This window comes from Furipterus horrens, unplaced genomic scaffold (assembly GCF_987537825.1).
Source record: "Furipterus horrens unplaced genomic scaffold, mFurHor1.1.pri manual_scaffold_17, whole genome shotgun sequence".
NCBI classification, from domain to species: domain Eukaryota; kingdom Metazoa; phylum Chordata; class Mammalia; order Chiroptera; family Furipteridae; genus Furipterus; species Furipterus horrens.
Genome location: NW_028327187.1, coordinates 104,817,819 through 104,842,156, shown reverse-complemented (window position 1 = coordinate 104,842,156; position 24,338 = coordinate 104,817,819). Strand labels below are relative to the sequence as shown.

General features: G+C 41.0%; 1 protein-coding gene and 1 pseudogene across 1 annotated transcript in view; both read right to left on the bottom strand.

The window, feature by feature from the left end:
* The window catches only part of PCYT1B (phosphate cytidylyltransferase 1B, choline), a 102,560-nt gene extending 80,423 nt beyond the window's left edge, over positions 1-22,137 (bottom strand). The window contains exon 1 of the mRNA XM_090264961.1: positions 21,831-22,137. Coding sequence (XP_090121087.1) covers positions 21,831-21,902 — 72 coding nt within the window. The 5' untranslated portion in view covers positions 21,903-22,137. The remainder of the gene's footprint in view (positions 1-21,830) is intronic.
* Positions 17,166-17,931, bottom strand: LOC149991744 (proteasome subunit alpha type-3 pseudogene; annotated as a pseudogene).
* Positions 22,138-24,338: the final 2,201 nt, after the last annotated feature.

Here is a 24,338-nt window from a genome sequence, read left to right as displayed (position 1 = left end):
AAAGCGCTTCCGGAGGCGGCACAGGCCGCCTCGAGAAAGAACGTTGCAGACCTCCACTGAAAACAAGTACCATGTCCCTGGCCTGAGCGTTTGACGTGCTCTAGTCACTCTGAAGACAAAGCCACTTTTCAGCCCAAATTCCCTGTGCCCACAATTGTCAGCTGGCCTCTGAGGACCTCTCAGGACATTCATTGTGGGCAGCTGAATGTTCACCCCCTTGACTGCAACAAGAGCAGGGCAGATCCCCCTGAGGCTTGGCCTCCTGGGGTCTAGCCCTGTGCTTGTCTTGAGACGCTGCCCTGCAAGAAACTTTGAGGAAAGTTGCCTCTCACCCCCCACTGCTTTCTCCCTCAGCCAAACTCCCCCTGGCCCCCTATTATGTTTTCTTGGTGAAATTGCTGTTGTTTGCGCTTCCATGCTGGTTTCCTCTGCTTCATTTCCTAAGCACCCAGCAATCAGCAAAGGCTCATAGCAATCACAGAAACATCCCAGATGGGGTGTTAAAAAGGAAGTGACTTAATACCTAAGTCGGCCAGGAATATTCCCCATTTTAAGAGGGACACACTCTCATAAGAACTTGCAAAGGTATTCATTCTAATGAAATATCACACTTTTAATAACATTAATAAAAGCATGGTGGTTGCTAGTATTCAGCACAGGCACAGTGCTACGTACTGTACCTAGATCTTGTTTAATCTTCGTAAGAACCCAAAGAAGTGGATCTTATCATCCCCATTTTACAGGTGAGGAAATTGCAATTTAGAGTCATTGCTCAGGGCCTCTAATTCAAGCAATAGGGCTGGGATTGGAAGGACTGAGTGTGAGCCAGGAATGCAGCAGGTGTACAAAGAAAACCTAGGTAAGAGTCCTCTTACTATTAAAAGTCCCTGGGCTTCTAGATCTTTCATTTTAATCCATAGCAGTGGTTTTCACCCAAGTGTGGTCCAGTACCAATAGCAGCAACATCAGCATCATGTGGACACTTGTTGGAAATGCAAACATTTGGCTCCCCAAGACTTGATTCAGTAGGTCTGGGGAGGAGCTGGGATTCACATTTCTAATAACTTCCTAGATGACACTGATGCTGCCAGTCCAGGGACCATACTTTGAGAACCAGCAGTCCAAACAATGGGATTAAAAACAACTGCCCTGCCTCCCTCACAGAATTTGGGAGATCAAATAAGATACGTGCAAAAGCACATTATAAATTAGAATGTGCTATACTAATATAAGGGGGCATTATTTTTATTACTCCTCATATAAGCAAAGAGAGCCTTAAAATAGGAACAAGATGGGTTCTGTAGCAGAGGGTGACAGTTGTAGATCCTGCCACATTAAATCAGAATGATGTCACTTGACATCAGTTATACCAATACTTGAGAGAAGTCCAGTGATGGAAGAATTTCAGTGACACTTGGGTCACCTGAAAAAAGGTCTTCCTACCTGCTTCCTACCCTTTCCTCTCTATCCCGTATGCCTTCCTGGAAGCACAAAACACATTGAGTTTAGCTCTAGCAAGCCCTTCAATACATTTAGGAGCCCCTTTCCCACCCATTCAGAGTGATACAGCAGTGGCTTAATGTGTGGTCCTCAAAGGAGCAGCAGCAGCACCCCTGAAAGCTTGTCAGAAATTCTTACAACCCACCTCAGGCCTACCAAATCAGAAATTTAGGCGGTAGAGACCAGGAATCTGTACTTTAATGAAGCCTCCAGGTTTTGGAGGCATTCTGCCAATTCCTTAAATTTGAGAACCACTGCCTAGAGCCACATAATTTCATTGGAAAGTACCTAATCCCCACTATGTTCTGGACCGCTGAGCTGCCAGCTTGATTCTTAATTGTTCCTCTAATTCCCTCTCTAGAATGAGAAGCTCACTTGTTCACCTGCTTATTTAGCAGAGTCTTGATGTCTAGTGGAGTCCTTGTGAACCCCTCTTGCCCAAGAACATACACCATCCCTTTATCACCCCACCAGCCTTTTCTGTCTCAAAGTGGGAAGATATCCCTTTCTCCCTTCCTCATCCTCCCCAGTCCCATCAAACCAGGATTCTGCCTCTGCCTAAGATGAGTATATTCATTGTGTCACCCAAGTCAAACCTTTACCTATCAGTGCCACTATGTTAAATCCAAGTCACACTTGAACCTCGCAATTTAGACTTGTCTTGAAGGTCAACTCTATAACTACTAGCAATTCCAGTCCCACTAATCCTATTCCAATCTTCTCTTGGATTCCTCATGCCCCTCACCCCACAGCCCAGAGGTTGAATCTCAGTATGTCCCACGGTGCTATTGGGTAGAAATAGACTCCTTCTAGCACTAGTCATAAGAGGGGTCCTTACCAGATCCAGTCACTCCGGGGACAGAGTCTTGGCTGCTATTGCAACCCAATTCAGGAACATCTTAATAATACCTGAATGGCTTATCTTAATTTGGGGGCTTCGTAATGATATTGAGATAATTAGCTGAGAATGGCCAGTTATTTTCACACTATGCAATTAAATATTCCATAACCCTTTAGGGGTTGTGTACAAAGATGCTTAATGTATAATTCCTTATAAAAGTCAAAAAAGATAATTTACAGCAATAGGAGGAGTGGTTAAAATAAAAATAAAATATGTTCATATAATATAGTTTATACATGCATTAAGAGTCATGCTTTTGAAGAAATTCTAATGTTATGGAAAGATGTTAACATTATGTCAGGCTGAGAAAAGTGAGCCCCAAAATGACGCCAATTATGGTTATGTACATGCCTAGAAAAAAAGTACTGGAGGTAAATACACCAAGATGCTAACAGTGACATCTTTAAACTGTGGGATTATGGCAGATTTTTGTTTTCTTTTTTACAGCGTCCTGTCTATAACAAGTATTTAAAAATAAGAGCATATATTGCCCTTATAGTTGGGGAAAAAAGAACATTACCCCTCCTCCCAAATGCATTGAGGGCTGGCTATGGGGTGGGGATGAGGCACGCAGAAGTTTGCACAAGAGCAAATAGAAAGGTGCAAGGACACTGTGAGAGGGAACAAGAAAGCTGAAACCGAGGAACAAAGCTCTTGGTGGGGGGGGGTGTCCTGTCTCCAGTTAACAGAAGCAGAGAAAACCCATTGGAGGCAAGCTGTTCAGATAATCCCCAGAGACTGCTTGGGGCCAAGGCTCCTGAGCCTTGTAACCTTTGCAAGTAGGGCGTGGCTGGGGTGGGAACGTGTTAGCTCTGCTGCCCCTTACAGGCCCTGCCATCTCTTTCTCATCATTTACCCAGTACTGCCTACCTTCTCAGCACCGTGCCAGGGACTTACCACGGGCACCGGTAATGCCCGCAACACCTGATCAGATAGAGTTGCCCCACTTTGCAGATGAGGAAATCAAACCATAGAGCCCTTCCCCTCAGCATAGAAGAGAGACCTACAAATGACATCATGCTTCCCACAAACCATATTAATTTCAGCCACATCAAATTATTGAAAACACCACCCCCAGAGATCTGCAGGGAAGAACTAAAAGGACCTCTTCAGAGCAGAGGTTGTCTGAGCCCTGCTTGATCCCCTCAGGCCTTATTGTGCTGAACACCTGGCCAGCACCTTCATCTCTCAGCCTGAAGGCTTTCTCTGGCCCTGGGAAGTCTTTGCCACCCCCACCCCACCCCACCCTGCACCACCACCAAGGCAGGGCTGAGGAGTGAGAAAATAAGCAGCCTCAGCCCCCAAGAGCTCTCAACCAATGACTGAGGAGTAAATGTACAAATACCCAAGTCCTCTACATGACTCTAGAGTTCCCCAGTGGCATTAATTTCTAATCGGCACTGTGGTAGCTGCCTTGACAGTGAACCCTGAATTGGCTGCCTTCCTTTCCTTGTCTTACCCACCCTCCGGTGGCTGTTTTCTGGGCTCACCTCCCAAATAAGCTACTTGAACTTGAATCCTTGTCTCAGCATCTGCTTCTGGGGGATCTCCAACTAAGGCACTATTTCAGTGCCCCATCATAAAGTTTTAATATGATCTGTTTCTTATAGTGAAATGCCTTTCATATCATCACATGTGAATAAAAATGAGTCATAACATGGTACATAAAAGCCTGTTTTTAAGTAGGTATCACATTTAAGCTTTTTCTTTAAAAATACCCTTCAACCTTTATCTCTAATTGTTCAATCTTTAATCTAGTCACGTTACTAGAAATTGTATATCCATTGTATAAAAGTATTAGGTCAATCATACTGAAAATTTTAGATCATTTAGCTACAGCTTGTATGCCCATACATATGTTACACTGCTCTTAATATTTATCAAGGCCATATATAAAACCTCCTCCCTTGCAAGTCCATCCTCCTTACCATCACTGCAGGCACCACTTTTTGATCAAGTCTCCCTTTCCTTCTTTACTCGTTTTCCTCAGTGCCTCAGATTCATCGCATAGGAAATTTAAGCAAGGTGAAAGTGACTCAACAATTTCAGGTTACCTGGAAACCATTATTACTTTCTATGCAATTTTGTTATTTTCAAGGTTCTGTTGTGAGCCACATGTGGCTTATGTTTTGGGCCTAAAAACTGATGTACTCCAGCCCTGACTGGTGTGGCTCAGTGGATTGAACACCAGCCTTCAAACTGAGGGGTCACCAGTTTGATTCCCAGTCAGGGCACATTACTGGGTTGTGGGCCAGGTCCCCAATTCGGGTTACACGAGAGGCAACTACACATTGCTGTTTCTCCCCCTCTTTGTCTTTCTCCCTTCCCCTATCTCTAAAAATGAATAAATAAAATCTTAAAAAAAAAAAAGAATAGTGAGGCTTTAAGGATTGGGACATTAGCAAAAATAATAATAATAATTAATAAAAATAAACAAATGAAATCTTTAAAAATAAAAAAATATATAAAAACCTGACATAGTCTAAAACATGTTTTCACTATACTAAGTAGTGAAACCCATGCATGAATCCTTTTCACCCACTCCAGGAAAATTATGTTAATACATTTTTTAATTGTCAAGCCTTTCACCCCTCACTTGGTACTTTTACATATTGAATTATATCATAATAGCACTCTGAGACTGACAACTATTAGTGAAAATTTTCAAATGAGAGGTTAAGTGACACGAGCAAGGCCACACAGTAAATGGCAGAAGTGTCACTTGAATCCAGGTCTCTTGAATCAAAGTTCACTCTATTTTCCACCAAACTACACTGGATTTACTCTGTTAACAAGGTTGCTAACTCATGCGTGTCTCATCATCCAAAATAACCCCTTTTACTCCTCTTCTTTCCCTGGCTGGTTTGGCTCAGTGGATTGAGCGTCAGCCTGCGAGCTGAGTGTCGCCGGTTCGATCTTCCAGTCAGGGCACATCAGAGAAGGAAAACTCTGACTCCAAAAAACCTCCGCTGCCTTGCGGCATACCTCTTCAGGAGAAAGGCTAAGGGAGTAAACCCCGACAGAAAATCCGGAGCCGGAGTCCCTAAGGCGGTTTGACGTTGTAGTCAACACCGGCAACTCCTGCGGCGCACCTGAAGCCAAGCTGTATTGAGTCTGTCTTTCCCTTGGACCCTTCGGCTGCGAAGAGAGGGGGGGTCTGCTGCATGGGCAACAGCAGACCCTCCATATCACCCTGCCCAGGCTCTGTAGCTTCAGCTTCACTGGAGAGGACACTCCAGCGTCATCGCAAGATGTCGATTCAACACGGGAGGAGACAGATACCGTGTCACTCCCGAGTCGGACTGCACAGCCATTCTCGGCGGTGCAGATAGACTCTTAAGAAGCTACACCATCGTCTCTCGAGACGGACGGCTGCCGACATCGACTCCTCTTCTACTGAATTCATGTAACACGAAGTTCTCTTCACTTGTATTTATCCAGTTCATGGACCTGGACTCATTATTGGTGGTTGAGTTTACTTATGACAGAAAAATAAGCACAGATGCATTACCAGATTCACGGGTAGATCAAAAGGCAGACTTGATACATTATGACCTGTAAGGGCCTTTAGGGGAAAACATAGCATCAGACATAAAAAGTACTCAGAGTTTCAAAACTTATTTTTTGAAAAACAAAATCAAGAAGATAGAACGAAAGTACTTTAGTTTATCCTTCACATGGATTTTTCTTCTTTTTCCAGCTTCTATAATAACCAAAAAAGAACTGACTTTCACTCATTTATTTGACCAAAATTTACTGAGTTTAAGGATAATTGTAAGGTGCTAGGGAACAACTTCACAGAGCCAACATGACAGACCTACTACATGAATGAAAATGCCACTAATGAAATGTCATCTTACGTCTTACGTTGAAAAGAAACGAATATTTGACATGAGTCAGAGAGATGAGCAGCAGAGAGCTCCAGTTCTTAGCACTCAAAGGCACCATCCCATAGTGGTTATGCCTGTGTTTGAGAAGGTCCTAAAAGAGGTAAGTCGGTTTTCATCAAAATCAGATGTATTATCTAAAGGCTGATTGTAAAATACGTTGTAAATATGATATATTTTGTTTTGCTGTAGCAAAACAGATATGATAACAGCTTTTTAGTTTGCATAAATTAAAATTGCCCTTAGCTGGAATAAATCATTCTTATTGACATTAGCAGCTGTGTAGTCAGTAAAGAATTATTGTTGCCATTACTTGCTGGTATTTATAAACACTTTTATTTTCTAAGTGCTTTACAATCACTTATTGTCTAATTAATATCTAATCATCTGTTTACAAGTAATAATCACACATGTAGTGCAATATAATCAAAACTCCAAATGCAGCCATCATCGTACTCAAGAATGTTGTGTAAATTTTGGTCCCTCCTTGATGGGGTTTCGGTCCAGACATACAGCTGAAACAGATAATACAAGAGAAAAAAATGAATAAAGATCCCTCACTTGGATTTGAGCATAATTTGGATTCAAAACTTTTGCATGCCAAATATATTATCTGAATGTCAGTGGGTAAGAATATAGGTAATTTTCAACACTTAATGGCTCAATTACACAGACATATAATATTTTTAATTTATTTAAGCCACAAAATTGGATAATAGTTTATAATAAATGTTCAAGGGCAGGCACCAACTTAACATTGGAACTGTTAGTCACAATCACCATTTCAGTGATTTTCATGAAAAAGATCGAATATAGCAAAGGTGGCTCAGGGACCTTCAAGGTTAATATAATGAGGTTCAAGTCTAGACCAAGCTATGGCCAGGACAAACACCTGCCAGTCTTAATTATCCAATGTAAGTGGATGAACTGCTCTCGCCCTTCAGCCTCCCCAACTGTTATTCTATAAGCAATTATGGGAACCGTGAAAGGATTTTTTAAAGCAGGTGACTGATATGCATACTAATCCAGATTTCCTGATCCCCTCACCCCCCGTCCGCCCCCCCGCCCCCCCCGCCCAGGACAAATTTTCCTACAAGTAGAATTCCTGAGTCAGTGTACTTGAAATTTTTGGGTTTTATATACAGTTTTCTGATACTGTGATCAAGTTGTCCTCAGAAGAGTTGAACACCTTTACACATCTGATAATACTAAAGAGTTGTCTTTCTTGGTTATTGATCTGCTATAACTAGTTCTCTTCCTTGTTACTTTCCCACCAGGAGGTTTCCTGGTACTGCAGCAAATACTGCACAGTCCTGAGGAGTGTACCTGAGACCTTCTTGATGTGATACAAATGGGCTTGACTGGCAAGTGAGTAATCAAGAGCCTGATGCCAGGATGGATAATTTTTAATTGATTTTTATAGAGAGTGGGGAAGTGGGGGGAGAAAGAGAGACATGGATTTGTTATCCCACTTATTTATGCATGTATTGCTTGTTTATTGGATGTGCCCTGACCAGGGGTCAAACCCACAACCTTGGTTTATCGGGATGACGCTCTACATGGCCAGGGCCAGGATGGATAAATTTATTAACAAGTAAACTATTATTATGATGCTTGGATTTTATACTAATCGACTATGAATGGCATGGAGTCCAAAGTGAAATCTTCATCTTGCAAAATCTGTACTCAGAATCTTCTGATGCTCAAAGAGAGATTTGGTTTAACCTTCTGTATTAGTTTCCTATTGCTGCTGTGACAATTCACCACAAAAGTAGTGGTTTAAAACAACACAATTTTATTATCTTAAAGTTCTGGGGTCAGAAGTCTGAAATGGGTCTCAGTGGGCTAAAATCAATATATCGGCAAGACTGCATTTCTTCTGGCGGTTCTAGGAGAAAATCCATTTCCTTGCCTTTTCCAGCTTCTAGGGCTACCCACATCACTGGGCTCATGACCCTCTTCCTTCCATCTTCAAAGCCAGCAATTGTATCACTCCAACCTCTGTCTGCTTCAGTAGTCACATTTCCTCTCACTATCCTCCTTGCCTCTCTTCATTTGAAAGGACCCTTGTGATCACATTGGGTCCACCTGGATAATCCAAGATAATCTTTCTCTTTTCAAACTCTTTAACTTAATCCCATCTGTAAAATCTCTTTTACCACGTAAAATTGCATACTCCCAGATTCTGAGAATTAGAATGTAGAAATCTTTGGGGGGGGGCATTATTTTGCCTACCATCCTTTCCTTAGCATGAGCTGGACCTGGTATCTCATCTCCAGATATTTGAACAACACACTGTCTATAATTTTAATACTTAGTAATTTATGAAACCCTATTCTGTGTCAGGCACAGGCACTGCATCAGGTTTGCATAGAAGAATCAGTGCTTAGAGAGGTTAAATAATTTGCTCACGGTCAGTGGCAGAGCTGAGTTTCAATTCAGGTCTGTTTCAACTCAAAGCTCCTGCTCCTGCTCATTGTATGCTGCCCCTGAAGCTCAACATTTCCCGTGCTCTGGTCCGTTTGCTCTCTTTGGATAGCATTCACGTTGAAAGCTTTTCATTTAATTTGATGTTTAATGATACAACTTAGCTAGATAAAAACCTTTTATTAAGCCTCTATAAATCCCATATTTGACTCACTCATAGGTGCCAGTGGACAATATCATGAAACACTCATTCAAGATGATGTCTCCACGTCCTCTAATAAATCTTCCACAAAGTAGCATCCAATGGGTTCTTCCGCCCTAACACAAGCAGAAGTGGATTCTCTAGGTCATGTTCACTGTGAGTGAAAAGTAATTCTCTGAATAATATCAGGTGGTGCCAGTGAGAAATGATCTTTCCAAAGGCCCACAAGTCTATCAAATATCTTATTCTTGAAAACAATAGAGTCCAACACTTTAGGGGTCTAAGTTCATGTATTAAAGTCTCCCATTGTTTGCATATCTTCACAAGTTTCTCAACCTTCACTGTACATTAGAATCACATGGGGAGCTTTCAAAACAACTGAGGCCTGGTTTTCACTTCCTAAAGATTCTGGCTTCATTGGCCTGGACACAGTATCAGGACTTTTAAAAATGGTGAACAAAAAATGTTGCAAACCACTATGGTAAAGCAGAGATGATGAGAGACTTTATTAAGACATCAATTTGACCCTTAGACTATTACACTCTCTTTTTTTTTCAAGGATCTCTATTTTGTTTGCATTGAAAGAAATACACCCTATTAGTGTATGTGTTCCAAGAAGCTATGTAAAAACTTCAATATGTCCAAAAGCAATCACTTTAAACACCTAGTTTACTTAAGTGTCAGGTAAGGGGCTATGTTGAATGACTGACTAAGGGTGCTTAAGAATAACTATATACAGTGAATGCGCTTCGACAGAAGCCCCTGCTTGCTGAGAGAAGTTCTTTTGAGTAAGCAAGTAAGCAAGCATGGGAAAGCACACTTTCAAAGAGAAATAATTCTTTATTTCTGCAAAATAGTCTGGATAACATCACCATACCATTCAAGCGTAGGAAGGCAAAAGGAGCAAAACCGTTAGCATTAAACCATGGCAGTCCCTGGCACATATTGCTCAAAACATTTTGGCATAATCCTTTGAAATTTTCATCATGGCAACTTTATAAGGCCGCTTAAGAAATCAGGTATTATACAATCAAATAGGAATTTTTGGATCCAAAGAGGTATTAACCATATTTATCATTCGCTTATTAGACTATCAACTGACTTTTGGTTGTTTCAAAAATATCAGAAATAACTATCAACAATGACTGTGCCCTCTGAGGACATCTGATGAGAACAGAGGGGTGGCCTACTCTGGTGAGAAATTCCTGAAGGGGATATCTTAAGTGAGGAAGGCAATCCTCTGAAGTCAATTCTTCTTGTAGGACAATTCTCAAACTCCAATTTGCATAAAAATCACCTGGAGAACTAGGCCAGCGAAGAGCCCTTTGATTGGACAACTTGACGTTTTATCAAGCTCACAGGTATTGCCTGAGTCCCACAGGTTGAGTAACACTGTTGCAGAGCAAAACTGTGATGGTAAAAATACTCAAGAGAATATAGAGCTCTTTTATCTTTTCTCTGCAAAGGATACTGTCAAAAGGACTCAGGAGCCAACTTGGAGAGAGTCCTGCCAGCCAAAGATGGAAAGCTTAAGCATCAATAAGCATAAAGGACTGCAATGGATTGAAATCCACCAAGTACGTTTAAATCCATTAATTCATAATACTACAAAGAAATTCCAGACAAACTAGAAACTTAGGTTGTCTGCATTGGAGAATGCAAGGGAACAGATGCATTATCTTGAAAACTGGGAACTAGAGGAAAAGAACCAAGCATTTATCTTACCATTCTCGTACAAACTGTAGGTAAGAAGTGTATTATCTTAGAATGAGTAATGAAGAAAGTATTGTTATTGGTGGAAGTGGAGTTCTTGTTGTATGATGAGGAAAAGAATTTCCTGAGACCTGCACGGGAAGATGGAGTCCCACTGTAAACTTTGTTGATGATGTAAAATTAAGGAGGTTCCTCTCCTGACTTCCCAATGTGCCACCTCCATCTGTCTTGCCATGGAAAAGGTCCAATTTTGTCTTCAATAGGGCTCCGTTGTTAAAGTCCAGTCCAGTCTAGCACCAGGCTAGTTTAGCGTGTGTTCCCAGCTACACTCTGTTGCTGTGCTGAGGTACTCAGGCTTCTGCCTGGAACCTGCATGTACAGTCTATGTAGCCATTGGCCACGTGGCTGCTAAGGTCACATGGCTATGGAGTGAGGATATGCGAGTACATGGGGCAAATATATTACCGGGTGGGTGAGAGAGAGAGAAAGAAGGCTTCTTTGTTCCTGTGGGATTCTATTAGCTTGGGCTTGAGAGAGACCAGGTGCTTTTTCAAATTGGCCAGTGAACTTCCCAAGTGTTCATAGGCTTTTGATAGGTTTATATCCCTTAGTTAGACTGACAGGCTGCTTCGGTAACCACCTTCTCCTGTGCCCCCCAACAACCCAGTACCAGAGTGGGGAAGGGAGGAGTGTTAAGCCCCTTGATGGAGCAATGCCATAATTCCCTGCGGTGTGAAGCTCTACCTTCCTAGCTAAGTAAGCAGGCTCATGCTCCCCATTTTATTAAGCTCAACGTCTAAGTCCCTTTCCTCCCCTTTCCCATCAACAATTAGCTTAATACTGGCACTGACAGTAAAGGTAATGAGGAAGGTAATAACTTAAATTATCCCTATTTTATAACCCCTAATGAATGATTAGATCTAGGCATTGAGTATCAACAATTGCTAACATGACAAAAAGACAGACAACCCTAAATGTTACATGCACCTGTTAGAAGTACCTGGACCATCAATAAAGTAGTTTGCCAAGTAAATATCAATAGAACCTGGCTACGATCACACCTCTTAATCCCAAGTAAATATCAATAGAATCTGGCTACGATCACACCTCTTAATTTTCTGTATTATTTACAGAAAATACAGCAGGGATAAAACAATATATTAATGTCACAGGGATGAAATTAGCAAAATTCAGACTGTGAGAAACTGTATAGGACAAACCTAGTTTCTGCAATCAAAAAATTGCAAGAAACTTATGGATTAAACAGGACCTTAAAGACATAGAAATTTGAATAATTTCTGGATGATATAAAATAATAATTATTAATTTGTTTTAGATATGATGTTGTGTTTTTAAAAACTTTACTTTAGAAATATACACTGAAGTATTTGCAAATGAAATATATTGTGTCGGTGTGGGAAATGGAGAGGGCTCTAGATGAGTGGTTCTCAACAAGGTGAAATTTTGCCCCCCAAGGCACATTTAGCATGTCTGGAGACATTTTTGGTTGTCACGTCTTGGGGGATGGTGCTCTGGCATCTAATGGGTGGAGGCCATGGATGCTGCTAAATATCCTAAAATGCACAGGAACAGCCCTCCAGTATGAGGGAATGGCTCTTCCCTGGCCCACTGATGACCTTGAACATGTCCACGTAGATCATACCAGCAAAGACTTGCACTACAGCTCATCCGTGTGTTGGCAGAATGTCTGTGAGCTTCGGGGAATGTGAGAGGTGGGAGGCCTGTTAGGAGCTGATGCAAGGCCATCTCGTCCTGCTCACCTCCCTATGTCCCCTGAGAAGCTGTCACCAGGAAGGCTTTAAAAGTTTACCTTTGCTTTATTATTTTAAAAGATTAGGAGAATACAAAATTGTAAAAAGAACAAAAAGTCCTTATAATCAATGATCACTACCTCTGTCGACATTTCATGTATTTCTTTCTTTTTCTTTTTTTTCCCTGTACTTAGATTTTCCACCCTCAACTGTGTTTTTCAAATGAAAAAGAAAGCAAGTGGGAAGTCTCCATTATGAGGACATTTTTGTTATGACTTTACTGGGCCTCAGGGCACCTATTGTGATAGTGAGAGGCTTTGTCCAGTATACTCAAATATATTGGGAGGAAATGAAAATATTTGGTGTGGTGAAGGGGACATATTGGGGAAACAGGTGGGAGGGCAAGAATTTTTGTGTCAAATCTCAACCAACCAATTAGTTAATTAAATATTATTGAGCTCCTGTTATATGCCAGAATGGAACATATGATTCTTCTACTTAAGTGGAGTTAACAGTCTGGGAGAGAAAGAAATATTATTAGTAGTGCCAATAATACAATAGCAATAGCTACTATTCATGATGAATCTAAGACATGCTCATAGTTGCCACAGGAGAGGCAGTTTCTCTTTGCCTCCTAACTTCTGTGGAGGTACGGGGCTTCCTGCCTTGGCCTCCTCAGTATAGAGCTGCAGAATAGGGAACCAGTTAGTCGCGATCTACAACGGGCTGCTCAGCAACCAGAGATGAAGTCATCCAGCATCCTTTATTTCCATACTATCCTTTCTGGTGTGTGGGACAAGGACTACAGGAAGTTGGCACCATTGGCTACTTTTCTTTCACTGTTCACATAAGTAGTAAACTGCCCCAAACCAAAGTGACACAAGGTATTTGTACCAGGCAAATTCATCTGACCTTGCCTTTGGTCTTGCCTTGTCTTGCGTGTGTACTGGACACACATAACACACAATTATCCAGACGTAAATGTCAATAATGCTGAGGTGGAGAAACTTTAGATGAAATGATATTGGTCATGATTGGTCGCTGTTGAGCTAGGTGAGGAGTACATGAACAGCACAAACGGGAAGACACTGTTTTGTCTAATTTTGCATATGGTTACAATTTCCCTTAATAAAAGTTTTATTTTAAAAAATTGGTTATCATGTTATTAACTATTAAATGTGGATATCCATGAAAAATCGGTCACCTTGCTTTATTAAATATCAAGTACTTTAAGTGCATATATGGAGGCAACATGAATAAATGCCCAAACTTTGCAGTTAGACTTCTTTCTAGCTCTACTGCCGAACTATGGCTGTGTTCTTCTTTTTTATTTATTGATGAGAGAGAGAGAGAGAGGGATTTATTGATCCACTTACTTATGCATTCCTTTGTTGATTCTTCTTTCTTAAATTTATTTTTTAGAGAGAGGGTTAAGGGAGAGAGAAAGAGAGGAAGAGAAACATCAATGTTTGGTTGCCTCTCACACACCCCCAACTGGGGATGTGGCCCACAACCCAGGCATGTGCCGTGACTGGGAATCGAACCACTGACCCTTTAGTTCACAGGCCGGCACTCAATCCACTGAGCCACACCAGCCAGGGCCATTGGTTGATTCTTGTATGGGCCCTGACTGGGGATCAAACCCACAACCTTGGTGTATTGGGATGACATTTAAACCAACTGAGCTATTCAGCCAGGGCATGACTGGTGTCTTCTTTAGCAAATGACTTAGACTTTTTAAGCCTCAGTGTCCTCACCAACAAAATAAGGCTAATAATGCCCCTGAGGGTTGTGTAGGATTTAAATATAAGTAAACAGTTTAGCTGAGTGCCTTAAGTAAATACCTTTATTAGACCCTCTTCCTTTGTTCTTTTTGTCTGCTAGTTTTCAATACAGAGATAGGAAGAGCTCTTCTTGTTATCTGGACAAGTAACTTTGACCAGTCAATTTCTTTTCAAATAATCCCCTGGAAAATGTAGATGGTCCTGGTATTAAATGTTCAGTTTTGAGGGTTTAAAACAACAAACCCTGGAGAGACCTGGGGTGGGTGGGGTGGTGATAAGTAATAAGAAGGAATATATGTGGTTAATTCAGTAGTTCTCAATCCAGTGTGATTTTGCCCCACAGGGGACATTTAATAATGTCTGGAAACATTTTTGTTTGTCACAACGTGGGTGGGGGGGTGCTACTGGCATCTCCTGGTTAGAGTCCATGGATGCTGCTAACCAACCTGCTATATGCACAGGATTGCTCCCCGCCACAAAGAACTATCTGGCTCCAAATATCAGTAGTACCAAGGTGGAGAAACCTGGGCTAATGTAACCAAAACTCCTTGATGAAGCTTTTCCTAAATAATTAAGTTTGCCTTTTTCTGTTCTTTTTACCCAACACATACAGGTTATTAAAGGAATGCTCAGGAGAAATCATTCAAAATGTGATTACTCTAGCTCTGTGGCCCTATTTTGTTATTCACTTCTTTATGAGAAAAAAAATATCTGAGTAGTGTTCTGATTTCATTGCCTTTGAGTTTTAAATAGCAAACTCAAAGCATGCACTGATTACCTTCTTAACTATAACACATGGTGAAGGCTAGGGGCATCACTTTACTAACTAGTGGGAAGGGTGTACCATCTCCCAACATCTCAGTCGTCTTTATTCCTGTTATGCCAATGGGGAGGACTGGGATGAAGGGAATTCAGACAGGACTCCCCAAACAGATACATTTCTCCTGTTACAGTAGCCCATCTCGCTTTAGATGATATTTGCCTACCATGTCATTATTAAATAGAAAACAGTATGGGGAACTTACCCATCCTACTCCCTTTCTAAAGGCAGGATACTTGAGGTCAAGACCACAATACCATAGGCACTGAAGAAAAGAGTGAGGTAAATGGTGGTAAGTGTGTATTCAACTGGCAAACAATAGCAAGGCCATTTCTGTGAGATGTGATGTGTATTTTGGGGAGCAGTGAAGTAAAAATGGATGAGAAGATAAAAAGTGGGGGAAAATCTGTATGGGTGGTGGAATGGCTTAAGGATCTATGATGTGTTACCATTTTTTATTTCTCCCTTCCCCCTTCCCAGCCCTTCTATTAAAACTGCACCGCCTACAGCCAGGGAGGTGGGCTGGGACACCTGATTAAGAGGGCCACAGCAGCCTGTGCAGTGGTTTCTCAGATCCTCAGCTTCCCTCTTTCAGGAATTAGAATGAAGAGATAGACTCCGGGTCGGTTGGGAGCTGAGCTGTGAGCAGAGCATTAGAGTAAATATGTCCAGAAATGGCTCCTTCCATGGGCTTCTCAAGCTGCTCTGGGTCTTGTTCTTGCTGAGGCCTGCTTTTCAGGTTTCTCCAGATTCTAATAGTCAGTCCTTTGCATTCCTCCCTAATGAAAAAGCTAACTTGGTGGGTACTGTCCCTTGCAACCGAACAGTCTATCTCTGAGACAGATGTATACACACCCACACCAAGAAACAAGACTAGCCTAAGAAGTGAGGCTGAGAGCTGCCTACCACATCAAGGCAAGACCACTTAACAGTCATGTGGGCTTCATGCTGAAGAGGGTCAAGGGCTGACACTCCGCCCAAGAGACCAGCTCACAGTAAATTCCCCTTCTCAGAAATCATATAGTTCTAGATACACTATACCACACTTCTAGTACTTTCATATACAGTCTTACAGCTCCTTTTGTGTTATTGTATCAAATTATTGTTTATGTCATAATGTTACTGAAGTCTCATTTGTAACTTGATATTTATCTCTTATAAAATAAATACTGGAAAGAGTAGTTGACACCTCCAGGGTCCATCCACTTTCTTACATCATCCTCAACCCACTCAGATCAGCTTCTGCCTCCAACACTCCACTAAAACTGACTTATGTTTCCATGTAAACATTTCGTAGCTACGCAGGAGGATATTTTAGAGCAGTGGTTCTTTTCTTTAGCATAGACTATGGGTATTTTTATTTGAACTTTATAGCTTGAGAAATTTCTTAAGTGACATGGTAGCAATTTTGTGGATACTTAAATCCACCCCTCACCACAATAAAAGAAAAAAAAATACATTCTTGACTCTCCTGAAACAACTTTCTTGTATGTGTACACCTAGAGGTTAACAGTGTCTGATGACAAGCAATCATTTCACTCAATACAAAACTGGGCAATGGTGTCAATTAATTGCCTACTTACTACATTGGTAGGTACTTTTTATTTATTTATGTTTTAAATTAATTTGTTTGTTTATTTATTTTATTTTTAGAGAGAGGGGAAAGGAGAAAGAGAGGGAGAGAAATATCACTGTGTGGTTGCCTCTAACTCACGCCCCCAACTGGGGACCTAGCATGCAACCTAGTCATGTGCCCTGACTGGGAATCGAACCAGCGACACTTGGCTCGAAGGCCGATGTTCAATCCACTGAGCTACAGCAGCCAGGGTGGTAGGTACTTTTTAAACAACATCCCAGCAGGACATGATCTTTAGATCCCAGTTGAGGGATAGAATGGAACTTTGAAGTAATCTGATTCCAAAGCCTGTATTTGCAGTATTTTAACTAAGGAATTTTTAAATAGACATAAATCTACATTTTAATGCTAAGTAAATATGTGTTCAATTACTCCCACCAATTCTGTCGAACAGATATTAACCGAATTTCAGTGATTACAAGACAAAAATGTAATGAAAAATTGTCAGTGGGTATGTAATAATCCAAGGGGCTAAGTAGTTACATGGGGATTGCATTACAAATTTTAAATAAATGCTGAAGTATTACATATTATCATCATCTGATTCGTCTTCTTCCTTCAAAGATTCCCAAGCATATTTCTCTGCCTCTTCCCTTATATCTTTTGGAACAATTTCATGTCTTCCTTTAATTTCACCAACCCAGCTGAGCTCCAGTTCAAAAGCTTTATCCTTTACTTCATTGTGTACTATATAAATTATTTTTGGAACTTCTTTAACAACATCACAGCAGGTCATTTTCTTTTTCACTTGAAGCTTTTCTATTTCTGTCTTTGTAGCTTGCCTGGCTTGCCAATAGCACAGCCCCGGTAACCATATGAAACACCCGATGGGTCAGTGATGTAGAGATGTGCACCATCATTCATACAGGAAAACCCTAACATGAAACTGAAGCCAAAAGGTCTAATGGCACTGTAGGGTGTGTATGCATGTACAGACATGGCCACTCTGTCTGCAAGATGTTTCGGTGGGATGTTATAGCCATAGTTAGATCTAAAGTTGGAAGCTTCTTCTCTTGCAATGTCTGCTAAAGAATGAGGATCTGCCAACAAACCTGCTACTGCCATTCCAACATGCCAATCAACACTAAAAAGCCATTTGTTGGAATCTTCTTCATAAAGTTTAGAAAGGACTAATTTTTCTACCCCAAAGACAACACGATCTTTACATCTGATTCCAATAGCTGTACTACTGTTTTCCACAGCTTTCATAGCATATTCAACTTGACAATTTTTCCACCAGGAGAGAATATAGAGGCTGACAGGTCATACCCAGTGCTGGCTGAGCTCATCCTGCTAAACCCAGAGCAGTGGTTCTTGACAAGGGGAGATTTTGTGCCCCACTCCCAAAGGTGATTTTTTAGTGTCTGGACACAGTTTTGATTGTCACAATTTGGGAGGGGGTTCCTACTGGCATCTGGTAGATAGAGACAAGGGATGCTGTTAAACATTCAACAATGCATGGGAAAGTACCCCACAGCAAAGAATTACCTGGCCCCAAATGTCAATAAAACCAACATTGAGAAAACTTGCTTTAGGGCAAAGATGGATCTTTGAGACAAATAACACAATTTAAAAGGGGCAAAGGATTTGAGTGGACATTTCTCCAAAGAAGACATACAAATGGCCACTAAACACATGAAAAATTCTCAACATCATTAGCCATTAGGGAAATGCAAATCAAAACCACAATGAGATACAACTTTATACCCACTAGAATAGCTGTAATTTTTAAAAATGGAAAATAACAAGTGTTGGTGAAGATATGGAGAATTTGGAACCACCACACATTGCTGGTGAGAATGTAAAATGGTGTAGCCTCTTTGGAAGACAGTTCGGCAGTTTCTCAAAATTTAAAAATAGATACTATTTGACCTAGCAACTCCACTCCTAGGTATATAACTGAGAGACTTGAAAACATATGTCAAAAAAACCCCACAAAAAACAACTTGTACACGAATGTCATAGCAGCATTATTCACGATAACCAACAAGTGAAAACAACCTGAACATCCATTGACTGAAGAATGGAGATACAAATTGTAGTATATCCCTACAATGGAATATTATTTGGCCATAAAGAGGAACGAAGCACTGATACATGCTATAGTGTGAATGAACTTTGAAAACATATGCTAAGTGAAAGAAGCCAGGTCTAAAAGACTATATATTGTACCATTCCATTTATATGAAATGTCCAGAATAGGCAAATCCATATAATAGAAAATAGATTAGTGGTTGCCTGGTACTGGAGGTGTTGAAGGGGCATAAAAGCCTTATCTCATCATTTTGTAGCAAAGGCTGGTAAAGGGAGAAGAAGAAATGGAAGAGTTTTCATTTTGATCCATGAATTATCTATAGAAAATTGGAATTCACTCCACTAAGCGGCATCTTGAAAGAACTATCTCTGTCATTCAATCAATAGTTAACTATCAAACCCCTACTATGAGCCAAGCTCTCTGGGGTGCCCACAGAAACATTCCTTCCTGGGAGACAGTGAAAGAAGCAAAGGCTTTGGAATTAGATCTTGAGCTAGTAAAAATTTCAGTGTGAAAGTATCTTATGCTGCCAATTTACAATCCAAAGGAACAGAGGAAGGTAAATCAGTGGTACAAAATAATCTTACATATAATTTAAAATAGCAGAAGTGTTTCTAGAAAGAACTAGGCTAACCACATTATTTTCTACCAAGGCACCATAGGGGATCCCTGTTTTAATGAATAAATAAAAATGATGTGTAATTATCATATCAATTGCTTGCATCTAAGTGAGTGCTTCTGAAATTATTTGATGGTGCTTAAAAATCTTTGGTCTCTGAAGTGCATTTAATGTCTCCTTGACTCTTATATATATTATTAATTTGCAGATCAAAGTTAACTTGGTGCTATGCAAATGAGACTTCAGATGAATGTGATTTTACTGTAAAAATTTAAGTCCATATTACTTGTAACAGAACTGCAATATATTTTGAGAACACGTGTCAATATATCTAAAAGAGACACTATAGTGTAAAGCATTGTTATGTGATAGAAGTTTCAGCGATAATGGAATCTTCTATATCTGTGCTGTCTCGATGTCCAAATAAGGTAGCCATGTGACCACTGAGCGTGTGAGATATGGCTAGTGCAATGGAGGAACTAAATTTTAAATTAAATTAAATTTTAATTGATTAAAATGTAAATAGCCATAAGTGGTCAGTGGCTACCTTACCTGAATTTGAACTCTACCCTTACTACCTTGGACAGTTTACTTAACCTCTGTGAACTTTAATTTTCTTACTTGAAAATGAGAATATACATAATATCTTCTTCATGGGAACTGGGGCAAGAGGAATGAAGATATGTTCAAGCATTCTCCTATTACCAAATAAGTGTCAACCAAGTACCAAAGCTAAATATGTAGGAAGTGAATAACCAGCTCTCTCATTTAAAGGGGGTTTGCATTCCTCAAGAGATAAGAAATATGATTAAATTCATAATTATCCTTAGCGTTCAGATACAATATTTAATGACAATGCTTATAACCATTGGCTGGTAAACAGCAGCATTAGCAATAGCCAGAAATGGTCATGTGTTAGCTTGGGGGTATCAGTGAATAATGCACATAAGGGCTGGCAGTCAGAAAGTTCAATTTATAGAAGTTGCGGTCAGTGTGTGTATGAAAAGTGTACCGAGAACTGAAAGTCATCATTAAAATGTTAATGCAATCTCTTCTTTATTATTGTTACATTTAGTAATGTAATTCATCTTGATTGCCCAAGGGGGTTAAATGAACCCATTCTATTAAACTGGGAGAAACTGAGGTATGAATTAGCAGAATAGGCTAGTGGTTAGGAGCCTTGAGCACTTTCGTTGAATGTAATCACATGAAATAAGACAGTAAAGTACTTAGTACAGGGCATGCCACCTACTAAGGACTAAAAATGTCAGCCATTATTATGATAATAAGTGACAAGTGATGGTATTGGGAGACCCAGGAGATTAGAAGCCATTGGCTATTTTTCAATTCACAAAAGGTATGGGAGTACAGAGTGATATTTGCACAGATTTCATTGTACATGACTGGACCTAGAAAGATCATTTCAGTTTTATATATCTGCACCAGTCAAAAACTGAATTTAGTTGTTTTGATACCACTTCAAATCTATTTTTAGAATGAGGCCTGAGTGAATGAATGAATGAATGAATGACTAAAATGCCTACTGATTCCCCCATTAACTCAATAAAAGGGGCTGGTAAAATTCATGAGCCTTCAACACACAAACTTCTCCAATCTGAGATAATATGGAGGTGAACAGGAAAGGGACCGATTGGGGTAAATGGTCTACCAATCGTAGCTCAAGTGCCAGTGGATATGGACCAAACTACTTCTTTGATGCATCTACAGCCACTCCAAGGGGTGTGGGAAGGTTCTGAAAGAGTGCTGGGACAGAAAAGAACAGGATCTGTGTCCCGAAGCCCAAGAAACCACTTCTCAAGGAAGTGGCACGAAACCAGCTTCACCATGAAGCAGAAAAATTACATCATTGCTAGGAAGCCTCCTCTGGTCCTGATCTCTTCACATCACCTGGAATCCTTCTTCCTGTTTTGCCCACTGCCTAAACGTTTTCATCCAGAACTCATTTGGTTTAACAAGGCTCCACTAAAATGCGCATTCCCCTATGCACACTTCCCCCCAAATAAATAAAAGACCACACAAGTTGGTCTCACTTTTGTGCTAGTTGCATTGCAAAGAATTCAGAAGTAGGTGCTGTAATCAGGAGTTTGTGACCTTTCTAATAGGAGAATTTCTAATTGTATAGGATAATGAATATTTTGCTAAAACATTCTCCACTGCCCCCAGGCTGCCACAGCATCATTCTTCTCCTTGAACTACCTACATTACCTCACCCTTATTTGACTTGTTTTTTTTTTTTGTTGTTGTTGTTGTTGTTGTTGTTTTTCAGAAAGAGAATTTGCTCCTGTCATCTAAGTCTATTAGGGAACTTGCATACTCAGTAAGGGGGATAAAGAAATATTAGCTGTAATTTTTCTTTTGTATCACCTTAAGATGGGGAGGGTACTCTTTCCATTTTTCATTTTCCATTTTGAGTATGACTCTGTCAATTAGCACAGGTCCGTTACATTCATAGATACACAGGGGTTCACGTTGATATTCAGAGGCAAAAATCAAGAAGCAAGCTTGTACGGTACCTTGTGCCAGAATTTGGGAGCGCAATTGTCCCTGATGTCCTCTTCCATGGTGCTTCCCTGGTGGCCCACCATGTCTGTTCTTGGCCTGCTTTCTCTCTTTTCTAGTGTCCTCTCTTTGGAGTTCTTGGGAGTCACAGGGTGAATTTTTTCTTTCTCTGGACTTACTGGAGCACTTGACCAAAGGTTAAGCTCAAAGATGAGCTCAGAGAAGCTGGTTGTGTCCCAGTGACTGAATAAGCAAAGTTCCAGGTTGCTGGAGCTCCTTGCTTTATTTACCACAAGCCTCCTCTTGTCCCCTCTGGGCTGTTGTTCATTGACAATCGCCGTGCTCTGAACTGGCGCTAGGATGGCCTGTTGTGCGGGGACAGGCAGATTGTGGTGAAGGCTGGATTTGTGAAAAAGGCTATTGATTAATGTACCCTGTCTCTCACTGGAGCTATGGCAACAAATTCCGTTGGCGAATTAGCTATGTCATTGTGTGCCGGCTCAACTGATTATGCTGCTGGAATAACAAACATTTTCTCTCTCTCTCTCTCTCTTTTTTTTTTTTCAAGATAAGAAGTGGTTAAGACTTTGAAGTATTAAATACACAACTCAGCATTTTACTTAAATAAGAGAATAAAGAGAGGAAAAAAATCTCTGACACATATTTAGAGTCTAATAAACATTTTCTCTTCCAAGGAACTACTCTTAGCACCATTGATAAGGAATTCGTACATTTTAACCATGTAGAATCTTCACAATTTGTGTTGAGGTCATTTCTCCTCAGATAATGCTGCATGGTAAAAGAACTCTTTAAATATGCATGTGCTTGGTCCTTTCCAAGAAAAAGATTTATTAAAAATCTGGCTGCATCGGCCTGCGAATCAAGTGTCACTGGTTCGATTCCCAGTCAGGGCACATGACTAGGTTGCATGTCAGGTCCCCACTAGGGGGCGCAAGGGAGACGCAACCACACAGTGATGTTTCTCTCCCTCTCTTTCTCCTTTCCCCTCTCTCTAAAAATAAATAAATAAATAAACAAACAAAACAAAAAAAAAAAATCTGGCTGCAGCAAAGTGCTATGGGAACTTTGGCTGCTATTAATGTGAGTACCATGCTTCCGTTCAGAAGGAAGACTGCTATCCATCTAAATTCACCGTAGCCATGTAAAGATTTCCTGTGTCCCATGCTAGCAGGGAAACTCTCCATTGCTTTCTCACATATTCCAATCTCCAGGGTGGTAAAACTTGCTCTCTCATCAGTGGAAGGATCCCTTCAGCCTTCCTGTCCATCCATCCATCCAGCACTGTCTCTGTATGGGTGCTGTCCCAGTTGCTGGGGGAGCCCTGTGAGTGAGCTTGCTGCCAGTTCCCTAGCGTGGCAGTGTGTAGTATGCCAACTTGGGGAGCTGGAACCATATTTCCCATGATTGTCTTCCCTTAGGACTCTGGGCAAGGGTTGGCCAAAAGAGGAATTTTCATGAGATTTGAAAGGGGAGAGTGAATCAGCAGTCATTACTTTCCTGACGTTGTCATGGTTTGAGTGTGGTGATGAGCAGAGGGTCCCAGCTGGCCCTCACTTTTCCTCACTCTGTGCCCCGATCTTCTTACCAACTGCTGACTCTGTTGACCGACAACAGCCCCAGGCCCAGCATCGGACATTTGTGCAGCCCCACAGAGGTAGGAGCAGCTTCCCCCATAGGCTTCTACTTCTACAGCCGGGCTTCTGACTGTCGGGTGGGTGGTTTCGCCTGCCTTCCAATGCCCCTCTAGATCTGCACTCCCCCAGTGCCTCCCACAATGGGCCAGGTCTATTTCCTATAGTAAATCCCTCCCTCCACAGCTCAAAGTGGTTCTGCTTCCCTGACTGAACTAGGACTCATACACTTGTTTTTCCAAACCATACCAGGACTGTTAGGAGAGGATTCACAGCATGGGAGGCATTTGGAGGACAAAAGAAAGAAAATCCCATGCAACTTGTATCTAGAAGTGACAGAGAACCCCCCCTACCCAAAATAGATGCTATATTTGTATCAGACCTCTCCCCACAGTTCCTTATAGCTCTCATCCTGCAATACTTCTTTTCAGATCCAAGCATTTTTGCAGGTACCTCTTCCTTCTTCATTCCTATGCTTTCCACTCATCCTCATTCTTTAAAACATTTTTAAAATTTATTGATTAGAGAGAGAGAGAGAGAGAGAGAGAGAGAGAGAGAGAGAGAGGAACATTGATTTGTTGTTCCACTCATTTATGCATTTATTGGTTGATGGTTGATTCTTGCATGTGTCCTGGCCGGGGATTGAACCTACATACAACCTCTCTCATCTTCATTCTTATCCCCTATGGGTCATCCCCACAAAGAGACTGAGATGGGCCATCAGAGGTAAGCCACACCCTAGGAGTGGGTTCCAGAGAGTAAACTATAAGAGGAAAAAAACCAAGTCCTGGTCACTTGATTGCTTCCAGAGTCATTCACTGGATCCATTGAAATGATGCCTTAACTTGACGCAGCACAGATCAACTCAAA